At 47.1% G+C, this 14,008-nt stretch overlaps 1 protein-coding gene across 2 annotated transcripts; it reads right to left on the minus strand.

The window, feature by feature from the left end:
- Positions 1–538: 538 nt before the first annotated feature.
- Positions 539–9,943, minus strand: LOC102963140 (zinc finger protein 883-like). 2 transcript variants are annotated; one of them, XM_007092701.2, is made up of 3 exons: positions 8,847–9,943; positions 8,134–8,281; positions 539–2,270 (listed from the first exon to the last, which is right to left on the minus strand). In XM_007092701.2, exons 1-3 carry the CDS (start codon positions 9,246–9,248, stop codon positions 682–684), a joined length of 2,139 nt encoding a protein of 712 aa, XP_007092763.2. In that variant the 5' UTR covers positions 9,249–9,943; the 3' UTR covers positions 539–681. The 2 variants fall into 2 exon arrangements, with proteins under 2 accessions (XP_007092763.2, XP_042841186.1); XM_042985252.1 differs by lacking the exon at positions 8,847–9,943 and adding an exon at positions 8,545–8,655.
- Positions 9,944–14,008: the final 4,065 nt, after the last annotated feature.

The following is a 14,008-nucleotide window of genomic DNA, read 5'->3' on the forward strand; positions in this document are numbered from 1 at the left end:
CTAATGGCATGGTTAGGGAGGGAAGGAAACAAGACAACTCATCTCGCACATTCCAAACTTGGACATTGTAGTGTCCCGGGGCCAGTACTCAGAGTAGTAATTTCAATGCTGGGCTAAGCTAAAGCTAGTGAGGAATTAGAATGGGTTGAAAACACACTACATGAAAACTTGTGAATTCAGTAGAAAATATAATTTTTTTTATAGCTTCCCTTGTGGACTTTTCATCCTATTAACTGATACTTAGTTGCATTTAATAAAGGTAATCACATGTAAATTGCTTGTTGACGTTTAGTTTTCTAAATTCTCAACTTTTCCAGCATCAGTGACCTTTATAAAAACTTATTTTTTAAGTACATTTATTTATTATTATTATTTTAACTTTTTTTGTTTGTTTTTTAATGTTTATTTTTGAGAGAGAGACAGAGACAGAGACAGAGACAGAGCATGAGCAGGCAAGGGGCAGACAGAGAAGGAGACACAGAATCTGAAGCAGGCTCCAGGCTCTGAGCTGTCAGCACAGAGCCCGACATGGGGTTCAAACTCTTGAATGGTGAGATCACCACCTGAGCCAAAGTCGGATGCTTAACGGACTGAGCCACCGCAGCGCTCCTATAAAAACTTTCCAATGTGGCATCTCTGGTTTTCTTTAAATAATGAAGTTCAAGAAACATTTTATGTCAGTTAAGAAAAGGAGTCGTGGATTCGCCCCGCAGTTTTCACCTCACGCCTGGGCGGGGTGTCGGGGTGCAGCGGATTCTCTGGTACTGGGTCGGGGCCCCCAGGGGGATTGCCCGCACTCACTCGGCCGGCCGGGCTCAGCTCCCCGTGGCCCCTCAGGTGCTGGAGCAGCGTGGCTCTCTGCCTGTAGGCCTTCCCACACTCCTCACACGCATAGGGCTTCTCCTCCGAGTGGACTCTCTTATGTTTCTTGAGATCTGACTTCCAACTGAAGGCGCGCCCACATTCCGGGCACTGAAAAGGCTTCTCTCCCGTGTGGATTCGGACATGGTGACTAAGACCCGTCTTCTGACTGAAGGCTTTGCCACACTCTTTACACTGATAGGGCTTTACCTTGTTGTGAATCGCCTGGTGTTCGATAAGATGCTCGCCCCTGGTGAAGGCCTTCCCACACTCAGGGCACTGGTAGGTTTTATCCCCAGTGTGGATTCTCGTATGGTTCCGCAGGCCGGTCGACCGAGTGAAGGTCTTCCCACACTCAGCACACTTGTGTGTTCCTGGCTCAGGGGGGTTCCCGTGCTTCCCCCCCAACCTGTGCTTATTAAGGCCCGAGCGTTGGCTGAAGGCTTCGCCACACTCACCACATTTATAGGGCTTCTCCCCGGTGTGGCTTCTTTGATGTATGACCAGGGTTGAGCTCACGCTAAACGTTTTGCCACACTCAGCACACTCATAGGGCTTCTCCCCCGAGTGGATTCTGTGATGTATTATGAGTTCTGAGGTCCGGCTAAAGGCGCGTCCACACACAGGACATTCAAAAGGTTTCTCTCCAGTATGGATTCTCTGGTGTTGGTTAAGTCCTGCATACTGAGTGAAGGCTTTTCCACACACCTTGCATTCATAGGGTTTTTCTTCACTGTGGATTCGCTGGTGCTCAATCAGATGTGAACGTTGCCGGAAGGTTTTCCCACACTCGTTACATTCATAAGGCTTCTCCTTGTGGAATCGCTGATGTTCAGTTAGGTCTGAACTATGGCAGAAGGCTTTTCCACAGTCTGTACATTCAAAAGGTTTCTCTCCAGTGTGGACACTTTGATGCTTTGTAAGAACTGATCTCCGACTAAAACACCGGCCACATTTACTACATCGATATGGCTTTTCTCCAGTGTGGCTTTTGAGATGTTGGAGGAGGCCTGCTTTCTGATTGAAACCTTTGCCACACTCTTGACAGTGATAAGGCTTTTCCTTGCCATGAAGCTCCTGGTGCTGACTAAGCTCTGACCGTCTGATGAAGGCCTCTCCACGCTCTGTGTGTGAGCATGGTGTCTCCCCGCTGTGGGTCCTCCTGTGCATGTGAAGGCCTCTTGTCCAGGTGAAGGTTTTCCTGCATTCTTCACAGGCAGAGACTTTTCTGCCTGGGCCACCCCCGTCCTGCCTTTCCAAAGTTCCACGGGGCTCCCTGTCCCCTGTGTATTTGGCATGCTGAGATGAAGTTCCATCCTGTCCATCAGACCCCTTCCCACAAGGCTCTGTTTCTTCACAGAGTTCCTGCTTCACGTCTAACATCACGTTGTCAGTCCTCACTCCACCATCTGAAACAACAGACCACACAACTTGAGGAGAAAAGATAACTCAAAAGCAATGTAAGAGATAGACAGCTGGAAAGGTTAGTCTTGATTTTAGGTTGATGTTAACAGAAGATATCGCATCATCTCTTATGTTAGTCGTGGTACAGGTGTGGAAGTGAGAAAGAACAAAGCATCGCTGAGTTACCAGCAGCGTGTGGCAAAGGTGACAGGCTGTCACTTCTGTAGTGACATAAGACTGTAAGTCCCATCTTGCTGATGGACTCTCCACTAACACCCTTCCTTGCTGGCTTGCTGGCTTTGATGAAGAAAGCCACCACCACCACCATACAGAGAAGCCATGTGGCAAGAGTGGCCTTGGCCAGTGGCCGGCAAGGGACTGAGATAGAGAAGTCCCTGTCTGACAGAGAAGTGAGTCCTGCCGGCATCGATGTAAGGCTGGAAATAGATCCTTCCCCAGTCACAACTCAGATGAGACCTCAGCCCTAGCACCTTGACTACAACCTTGTAAGAGACCCAGAAGCACGGGGCCAGCTGAGCCAACCCAGACTCTTGACCCACAGACATTGTGAGATAAAACGTGTATGGCTTTAAGCCACTAGCTTTGTGGTACCCTTGTTAAGCAGCAGTTGATAACTATGCACAACTAGCACAAAAACACAAAGCTTCCTCAGTATAAGAACTACTACAACTAAAAAGAAAAGAGCGGAGGGGCGCCTGGCTGGCTCAGTTGGAAAAGCACGAGACCCTTGATCTCAGGGTTGAGGTCAAGCCCCATGTTGGATGTAGAGGTTACTTAAAAATAAAGTCCAAAAAATAAAAATAAAAAAAAAGTAAACAAACCACACGTTGAAAAGCATATACACGCACGTGCACACACACATATGTATCTATGCACATATGAATGTTTGTACTTCTGTTCATATATTCATATATGTATAGAGGACACGTAGAACAAAAAACATAAGCAAATTACGTTAAAGTCAAACATAATTGTCCTAACAGCCATATCAATAAATGCAAATGGCTTAACTCATTAAAAAACACTAGATTTGCTCACAGAGCAAAACTGAACTCTATTTTATATATATATATATATATATATATGTGTGTGTGTGTGTGTGTGTGTGTGTGTGTGTGTGTGTGTATTTATTTTTTAAGTTTATTTATTTTTGAGACAGAGAGAGAGAGAGAGAGAGAGAGAGAGAGCTGGGGAGAGGCAGAGAGAGAGGGAGACACAAAATTTGAAGCAGGCTCCAGGCTCTGAGCTGTCAGCACAGAGCCAACATGGGGCTCAAACCCACAAACCACGAGATCATGACCTAAGTCAAAGTTGGACACCTAGCCAACTGAGCCACCCAAGTGCCCCTATTTATTTTTATCTTTTTAAGTTTATTTATTTGAGAGAGACAGAGACAGTGGGGGGGGGGGCGCAGAGAGAGAGAGAGAGAGAGAGAGAGAAAATCCCAAGCAGGCTTTGTGCTGTCAGTGCAGAGCCCGATGTGGGGCTCCATCCCACAAACCATGTATCATGTATCATGATCTGAGCCGAAACCAAGAGTTGGAAGCTTAAAGGACAGAGTCACCCAGGCACCCTTATTTTATTCGTTTTGAGAGAGCGAGCGTGCACAGGGAGGGGAAGACAGAGAGGCAGAGAGAGAGAGAGTCCCAAGTAGGCTCCCCACTGTCAGTACAGAACCTGATGGGGGGATCAAACTCACAAACCAGCAGATCATGGCCTGAGCCGAAATTAAGAGTCAGACACTTAACCGACTGAGCCCCCCAGGCTCCCCTCAACTCTATGTGTATAGTCAAGAGACACATATACAGCAAAATACGTGAATAAGGATAAATTAAGCAAATGCAAATAAAAAGAAAGAAAGAATCAAGATTTTGAAAGGGGAGATGCAGGCCAAAAGCATGAAATGAGACAAAGAAGAGCACTTAAAAATGCTAAAATAAAGAATACAATTTGCAATGCAGATGTAACACATATGAATAATTATACAGAAAATAACAGAGTGGCAACTTTCCTAAAGCAGAAACTATAGGTGATATAAAGAAACAGACAGGGGCACCTGGCAGGCTTAGCCGGTAGAGCATGCAACACTTGATCTCAGGGTTATGAGTTCGAGCCCCATGTTGGATGTAGAGATTACTTAAAAATAAAATCTTAAAAGAAGCACATGGGTGGTTCAGTCAGTTAAGCATCTGACTTTGGCTCAGGTCATGATCTTGTGGTCCATGAGTTCGAGCCCCGTGTCGAACTCTGTACTGACAGCTCAGAGCCTGGAGCCTGCTTCTGATTCTGTGTCTCCCTCTCTCTCTCTGCCCCTCCCCCACTCGCACTCTCTCTCACAAAGAAACATTAAAAAATTTTTTTTGAATAAATAAAAATAAAATCTTAAAAAAAATTTAAGGAACAGACATAACAAAGAATAGGCTTTACTTGTCCTCTCTATGTCTCAAAAACACCAAATGGACAAAAGATTAAGATACAGAAGATTTACAAAGTGAAATCGATAATCTTATAGATACATATGTATTTCAAGTTCTATATCCTGAATGCAGAACAACTTTTCAGATGTGCAGTGGACATTAATGAAAACTACCTATGGGGACATAAGAAAACCACAATAAATTGTAAAAATTATGAATTAACACAAACATTCTCTGATCACAATGCAATAAGTTAAAAACAAAATCAGAAAACAAGCTCTTTCATCTGAAAATTCTGAACTCAAACAACTAGGACGCATGGATGGCTCAGTAGGTTAAGCGTCTGACACTTGACTTTGGCTCAGGTCATGATCTCACAGTTCCGTGAGTTGGAGTCCCATGTCAGGGACACTGTGCAGCCTACTTAAGATTCTGTCTCCCCCTTGAGGTGCCTGGGTGGCTCAGTCGGTTAAGCGGCCGACTTCGGCTCAGGTCATGATTTGCAGCCTGTGAGTTCGAGCCCAGTGTCCAGCTCTGTGCTGATGGCTCAGACCCTGGAGCCTGCTTCGGATTCTGTGTGTCCCTCTCTCTGTGCCCCTCCCCTGTTCATGCTCTGTCTCTCTCTCTGTCAAAAATAAACATTTAAAAAAAATTAAAAAAAAAATTTTTTTTTAACATTTATTTATTTTTGAGACAGAGAGAGACAGAGGATGAGTGGGGGAGGGACAGAGAGAGAGGGAGACACAGAATCGGAAGCAGGCTCCAGGCTCTGAGCCATCAGCCCAGAGCCCAACCTCACAGACCTCGAGATCGTGACCTGAGCTGAAGTCAGACGCTTAACCGACTGAGCCACCCAGGCGCAACCCCCCCCCAAAAAAAAAAAAAAAAAGATTCTGTCTCCCTCTCTCTCTGCCCTTCCCCTGCTCGCTCACTCTCTCTCTCAAAAGTAAATAAACAAACATTTGAAAGAAAAAACAACTGTTATTTCAAAGGCAAAATATAAACACACATTTCAGATTTTATAGAAAATAACAATGAGAACACTACATTTCAAAACATTTGGAATTCATCTAGAGCAGTGTTCAATGAAATATTCATGTCATCAAATATTTATATTAGTAAATAGGAGAATGAAAATATATAAATCAACCCACATCAAAAGTTAGAAAAAAACAACAACAAAGACAACTAAATAAACCAAGACAGCCTGCTCACTCATGCACTTTATTGGCTTTTCTCCCTTTAGTGTCTCCATTCCCACTCCTGTGATTCTCGGGATCACCTGATACTGTCACAACCTTAAGTAAATAAGTGAGCGAGTGAATGAATAAACCAACCAACCAACCAACCAACCAACCAGCCAACCAGCCAGCCAAAGGAGAACATAAGAAATGAATTAAAAAAGATAAATGCAGACACCAAATACAATAGAGAAAAGTAATGGAACACTGTAATGGTAAAACAATTGAATACATCAATATAAATTCATGCGTGTTAGGAAAAAATATATATTGTGTAGCTCTGCCCATGAAATGTCCTAGAAGCAGTGTTACCCACATGATAAAGAACACTCCTCACACCCAGATCTTATTCTCCATTTAAAAAACCAAGGCTCCTTCAGGAATGGTTGACAGCAGATCTGGGTACAGGGAAGATACAAGGTGAGCCTGAAACAATTTATTTTGTTCAAAAAGTAAAAGCAAGCATTCAAAATTAACAGAGCCAAAATTAACAGAGATGGGAGCAAGACTGAAGACATCCACATAAGCCAAAGATGTGTGGAAGAAAGGGTGGATTGAAATGTGGTGGGTTGAAACACGCCGACTCAATACAAATGCCTATGTCCACAATGATACCCACACAGGAAAAGTCCTAAAATCTCATGTCACCATTTAAGGTGCCTAATAAACCACTTCCTGAATTTGAAAACTGGTCAATAAAAGAGGGAAACTAAGCATCAATCATGACTGCCTAGAAGGAAGTGACCAAACAGACATATCGGATGAAGGAAAGCTTTACTATGAAGAATGCCAGTTAATAACAGAGAACGAATGAAAGAATTACGAATTCACCCTGTAACTCTTAATAAAATGGTTGACCCATACAAGGTTTATCAAACATTTGTAATTTGTTGGCTATTCGCAAAGTGGCAAGGCGACACCTCACAGTTAGCTATGAGGGGGAAAACCAGCTATTTCCTGTCATCATGCTAAGCCGGTGATTTAAACAGCGGGTCACCCAGGTATTAATGTCTCTTATTACCTAATATTAATTCTAGCCCAAAATGTTTAACTCAAATCCTTCAAGCCGTTAGATGCAACTGCCAATTTATAGCAAATACAAGCTACGTGGGCAGCAAAGTAAATGATACAATGAGGAAGCAATTAAAAAACTCCAGAGGCTGGGAAACTGGCCTGGGCTCATCAAAAAGTCTGGGTTATGGGGAAAAAAATAGGAGTGGAATTGTTTTAATGTAGCAAAGAATTAAGAGGCATTAACAACCCGGATTCTACCCAGAGTTGGACAAATCAGCTTTAAATACATTTTCGGAAAAAACTGAGCCCATCTGAATTTGAACTGAAGTTAGGTAACATGAAGATGTACTGATGGGGGAAAGGAAAGATCATTAGCTGAACAAAATAGATCAGAAAATAGCAGAGTATGAGCTCTCTTTGGTAAAAGGTATGTGTGTGTATGCACATGTGTGTACACATACCCGCATATAAATACACATGCACATAAAAAGCTACACAGATATAGAATAAAAAGTCATCAGTTGTAATAATCTCTGGGTGATAGAACATGGTGCTTTATTTTCTTATTTTGCTACTATGTATTTTCTAACTTTGTACAATGCATATATACTTCTCTAGTAATGATAAAAGGTAACTTTCAAAACAGTTAATATAGTTGTACAGGGTTAATATCCTATCAGTATCAACTGAAAAACGTAGGCATCAAAATTCTTTAAATAACATTTCTACTAGACCATATGCAGAAAATTCAAAGATAGATATACATATTTTTTAATGTTTATTTACTTTTAAGAGAGAGACAGAGCATGAGCAGGGGAGGGGCAGAGAGGGAGACACAGAATCCAAAGCAGGCTCCAGGCTCTGAGTGATCAGCATAGAGCCTGATGTGGGGCTTGAACTCACAAACCACGAGATTATGACCTAACCTGAAGTCAGGTGCTTAACCAACTGAGCCACCCAGGTGCCCTGCAAATACGGATATTTAAAACCAACCATACCACTGAGGCTGTTCTGATATGACTTACTGCCTTTTAATCATTATTACCTAAAATGTTGCCTTCATCATGTTCTTTAACAACCCTCATCACAAGGAATGAACATGTCATACTCCACACAAAAAAATTCAACTCAGGGTTCATTTCCGTCCAAATTCCCTAGAGAAAGTATTGCCTCACCTCCTTCCTCTGATGGTTGGGGCTCAGGTCCTTTGCCCTTGAACTGGATTGCTGGGGGCTGAACCCATGTGTATGAAGATTCTTCATCCAGCATCTGAAGGGTCACTCTCTGCAAAAGGATTTCCTGTTCCAGAACACAGGCTGAAACCTGGAGACAAGCAGTAGTGATTAAGCCCTAAGGACACTGAAAATTTAAGAGACTAAACTGGTTTGGAAGGACTCCTTGAGGAATCCACAAGAAATATCCCCCGAGACACTAGGAAAAAGAAAATTGAAAACAGGGCCTTATTTATCTTCTGGAGCACTGAGAAATAGCTAGAAAAGTAAGCAAAGCAAAATCTGATCAAGACTTGTTTCTGTCATTTCACTATTGCCTGTGTGTCCCTGGCCAAGTTACACAACCTCTCTGACCTTAGTTTCCATGTGTGCAAACTGGGAATGATTTCACGTCCTTCCTTGTTGCTGAGAGTTGAGAGACCTCTAAAGTCAGGAGCATGATGCTCCTCCCAGTGTCTGAAAGATAAAATGTCTCCTTATCTTTACTCATCATCCCTGAATCTGCAGTTCCCTCCCTCTCCCTCTGCTCAGGGCTGGCTTAGCAAGACGCTCAGTCCCCTGCTGAATGCTGGTTCTGCCCTTGCTCCCTCAGAGCTCCACAACTGAGGGTTTTGTTCCCAGTCACCCACAACCATATCAGACCAGTGCCTTCCTACTTGTACATTTCTTTTTCCGTCCAGATCCTCCAGCACCGTCACCACCTCGTCCCCGCTCTCCGGATGGTGCTCCCGCACCCGAGCCTGGAGCTCCGCGGGCAGGACGGCCAGGAACTGCTCCAGCACCAGCAGCTCCAGGATCTGCTCCTTGCTGTGCGTCTCGGGCCGCAGCCACTGGCGGCACAGCTCGCGGAGTCGGCGCAGCGCCTCCCTGGGTCCAGGCGTCTCCTGGTAGCAGAAGTGTCTGAAGCGCTGTCTGAAGATCTCCCAGGCAGGGGGCTGGTTGTCCGGCACCTGACTCCTGGGGTTGTCCTCCTCCAGCTCCACCTTCACCACCGCAGGCCCCTGCTGACCCCATTCAGGGTGGAACTGGCCGGCAGACTTTCTTGTGTCCACAGCCATCCTGCCTGGCTTCTGCTGGCGTGTCACCTGGAGGCTGCTGAGGGCGCTCTAGGGCACAGAACTAAATAGGGGGTAAACGGCAGATCCCGCGAAGAACCACGCAAGACCTGTGACCACAGTAACTATTTTTATTTATTCGGTAAATCCACAAAAATGCACTAATAGAGGCCGAGCCTGTGCAGAAAGCATTGCAGGCATTCGAACGAACTGCGTCAGTGCACAGAGCCCTGGCATCCTGGAGCGTCCACTCCACGCGGGGCACTCAGCAATCACAACTACCAGCGGAACCCCTCGCGTAGGGTGGTGTCGCGTCACTGGAGGAGGGGCGCGCGGGCCGAGGGAGCCTCCGAATCCGGCGCCCCGGCCTCAGGGAACACTTCCAAGCCTCGTGAGGTGGCACAGGGTCGTCCGTCCGCGCGCAGGTGCACCCACCCAGAGGGAGAGAAGCGCTGAGGAACCGCGGTCACAACAGCAGTGACCTTCGTTCGTGCTGGCTTGGCAACGACGAGCGCGGAGCCCTACTCCCTGCTCGCATCGAGGGGCCCCCACTCCGGGTCGCCCTCGCGGCTCAGCTCGTCGGGGGTCCGCAGGGCCGCTCCCGCCGGGGTCCGAGCCCGAACCCTGGACCCCAAGGCGAGGGACACACCAGGCCGCTCAACCAGCTCCGCCGCAGCGTGCGGGGCCCAGCCCCCGGCTCCCGGAAGCGGCCGCCGGGCTCCCGGAAGCGCCCCGCCCGCGGCTCCTGGAGGCCACGCCCCCTGGCGCGCGCGGCCGCGTCCCGCTTCCGGCGTCTCCCGGAATACACGCAACAGGATCAGGAAAGCACAGCGTGCCGTCAACAAAATGAAGTCGTTTTCATTGAGGTACACTTCTATTTAAGTTGCCTTAAATATTAGAAAATAAATGTAACCCAGTGTTTGGGATAAGAATGCTTACTTTCTAGGAACATCCTGTATAGACGAGGAAAAATAATTTGTTGAGCCTAAAGCCCCTTTGTCTGGTAAAAACAGGTTATCCTTGCTGTGTGGTAATTTACTAAAAACAAATGACAACAACAAAAAGTTGACCTCACTGTGTATGTGAATAGATGCTCTAATCAGCTGATACAGCCTTGGGAGGGCGGTAACATCGGTCCAACCCACTCCAACCCATCCAAGGGTGACCTTGCTTCAAGCCTACGCACTCCTTGCTTGCTGACCTAAGTCCTTTGGTCCGTAGCAGAAGTAACCAACTTCCCTTGAGATTTGCGGACCATTTGCCTTGAGGAGTGAAGGACCAGACCTTCCCAGAGGATAAAGCCTGACCGGATTGGAAAACGGCGCGAGTCTGTCCAGGGTCATGTCCACCTGTTCCTCCAGCATGCAGCTCCCTCCCTTACCCCCGCGTGCCTTCCCCTTTAATGCCTCCAGCTCCCCGGGGGGGGGGGGGCAGGGAAGCCGGTCCATCCCCAGCAGCTCCAGGATCCAGGATCCGCTCTTCTCTTCGGTGTGCAGTATGCACGTCTGGCTTCGGCCACTGACGGCGGTTCCTGGAGCCCGTTAGGTCTTCGCGGGGCCCAGAGGCCTCCTCAGCAGAAGCGCCGGAAATGCAAGAGTGCGGACAGGACGCACCTTCCCAGACAGTGTCGACAGCTCCCCAAAATGTTGTCTTCCCGGTTCACTACGTGCAAACCCTCCTGCTCTCAGGGAGCGTGGACGACAGGAGTCAGGGTCACACCAAATTTTAGACAACTAAAAGGGCTGGGCTGTGAAGGCTCCAGACAAAACTCACTGGACTCGGGGCACAGTCGGAGTCAGGGTGAAGGCTCTTCTGGACTCTGGGGGTGGGGGGAGGGGATCAGAACGTATTGTGAACGCAACAAAATGACCCGGGCAGCGGAGAACTTGGATAAGCCTGATAACACGATAGCGGTGATAAGCCGACCCGAACAATTTAGGGACACCTTGCACCAGGCTGCGGAGGCAGGTCTTTGCGGCGCTCACAGCCCCCGGGGCTACAAGTAATGCCACGCTCGCCAGGGCGTGAGCGGCGTGAGCGCCCGCCCCCGGGGCCGGCTGGGCAGGCCAAGCAGAGGGTCGCCCCACGCCTCCAGCCCCAGCCCTCTGTCCGATCCCCTCTCCGCGCCCCGCCACACCGCGAGCCCACGCCGACGCGCAGCTAGATGCCGTCGAGTGGTCCGCCGAACTGGATCCCGAGAGGCTACTTCCGGGTTTGCATAGGTACCGGGAGGTCGGGGCGTCTCTAAGGCTTGCGCTCCCGGGCCGGTGTGGTCACGACACCCCCGCCCGCCTCCGGCTCTCGGAGCCGCCTGGCCGCTCGCCACCTGCCTCCCCACGTACCCAGTCTGTGCGGGAGGGTAGGCTTGTGCCCTTCCCGTGGCCCCAGCACCGAGACGGCTTGCTGCCCGGCCATGCTCTGCCCCTCCGCGGGACGCGTTTACGCGGACAGGAGCACCGCGCACAACCCGACTGCGCTGCATGGCGCCCTCGGAAGAATCGCGTGGGACGCCGGCGGCGTTGACTGCGCCCTGCGCCTCTCCTGTGGTGGCTTCACGCTCCCACGGCGCGGCTGCTGTCGCCAAGCGACCTGGTACATGGGGTTCACTTCTGGGATCGGTTGACTTGAGCAGAGACCTCCCTTCCCATTCTCGCACGGCCGGATGGGCCTTGGCTAATCAGCCAAAGGCCCTAAAAGTTAAAAACATCCCCAAGAAGGCATTTTGCCTCAAAACTGTAACGTGGACATCCTGCCTGAGTTCCCACCCTGGCAGCCTGCTTTGCAGGTCGTAGACTTAGCAACCCGCGCAATTGCCTGAGCTGATGCCTTACAAAAACACATGTTCATACTCTATTTCTCTGGAGTACCTGAACTGATAAAATTCATCCTTAAAGTCCTACGAATGCCCTTGCCCATTTTCTTTGTATACCTTCCCAGTTCTTCCAGGCAGGATTGTTTTCTTGATTTGTGTTCATTTGTCTTTCCCATTAGATTGTAAATTCATCAAATTTGAATCCATGTTTTACTTAGTAGTAAAGTACTACTTGTAGTAGTACATACCCTTAAAATACATGACATATACCTATGCAATGACCACTCTCTAAACAAGTAACATATTGAGAAATGTGTGTTGTCCACGTCCCTGTGCAGAGAGCTCTTCTATCTACTTGTGAATATGTCTGGCCACAAAGGTCAAATTACTGACATTTACAGTACCTATTTATTACTTTCACTTAAGCTAAATCAAGCAATAATCCTATTTTTAGGGGTGCCTGGGTGGCTCAGTCTGTTTAGCCACCTACTCTCGTTTAGGCTCAGGTCATGATCTCACAGTTCATGGGATCCACCCCAGAGTCCGGCTCTGTGCTGATGGTAGATGATAAGATTCTCTCTCTCCCGCTCTCTACCCCTCCCTGATCTCTCAAAAATAAACTTAAAAAAAAAAAAAAAGAAGAAGAACCCTGGGGTGCCTGGGCAGCTCAGTCAGTTGACCATCACACTCTTGATTTTGGCTCAGGTCATGATCTTGCGGTTTGTGGGTTTGAGCCCTGCGTTGGGCTCTGTGCTGGCAGTGCGGAGTCTGCTCCTGTCTCTCTGCCCTCCCCAACTTGCTCGCATGCTCTCTCTCTCAATAAATAGATTTAAAATAAATAAATAATCCTAGTTTTAAAATTTCCTCAACTTCTGGTCACCCCCCCCCCCTTTTTTTTTTGCAAACAACCAATCAAAAAGATCAAGCTTCACATTGTTTCTATTTTCTCTGCCATTAAACATAAACCTCTTCTTACGTTGTCATTCTCCAGAGAAGCAAATTCTTGTCTCCAGGGCCCAGATGCATCATAAGCTAGAGGGTGATGATGCCAATGAACTAGAAAGCATATCAAGAGAGATCTGGCCCAATGATGCCAGGTCTTAATTTTTCAAAATAAGATGGAAATCCAGGCTTTTACATAAAATCTCTAACATTTTAAAGTTGGCAGCTAATTCAATTCTTAAAAACAACGAAAGGGCTACAAAAATGTCTGCTAAATGTACCTGAACCTTTGGCTACCAGTTTTCATCTCTGGCATAATTCCTACTGCCAGAAAGCTCAGTGCATCAGCACACTTCATGGGAGAACTCATTGAATCGGCTGAAAATTCCTCAAAAGTACAGGTATTGTGTGAAAGCCTAGATTTTCAATTTCGAGGTGTCTAACTTCAGGGAGATTTAATGTCTCCACTTCTCTCTTATTTTTTTTTTATTTTTATTTTTTTTAAATTTTTTTTTTTCAACGTTTTTTATTTATTTTTGGGACAGAGAGAGAGACAGAGCATGAACGGGGGAGGGGCAGAGAGAGAGGGAGACACAGAATCGGAAACAGGCTCCAGGCTCCGAGCCATCAGCCCAGAGCCTGACGCGGGGCTCGAACTCACGGACCGCGAGATCGTGACCTGGCTGAAGTCGGACGCTCAACCGACTGCGCCACCCAGGCGCCCCCGCCACTTCTCTCTTATTTTTAAAATATTTATTGACTGTTCCCGCTGGCCTGTAGACGTCAACCTCTCAAGTATTTCCTATCTAGACCTTGAAACAGAGCAAAACAATAGAAGTGCTTTGATGGCAGTATGAACAATTAGCACCTCCAACGTTTTCTTGGCATTTATTCATACCATCCCCATACAAATATTAATATAGTGAAATACCCAATTTATATATACTCTCTATAAGCTTTCTAATTTCTTTTTTTAAATCTTTTTTAATGTTTATTTATTTGTGAGAGA

This window comes from Panthera tigris, chromosome B2 (assembly GCF_018350195.1).
Source record: "Panthera tigris isolate Pti1 chromosome B2, P.tigris_Pti1_mat1.1, whole genome shotgun sequence".
NCBI lineage: Eukaryota > Metazoa > Chordata > Mammalia > Carnivora > Felidae > Panthera > Panthera tigris.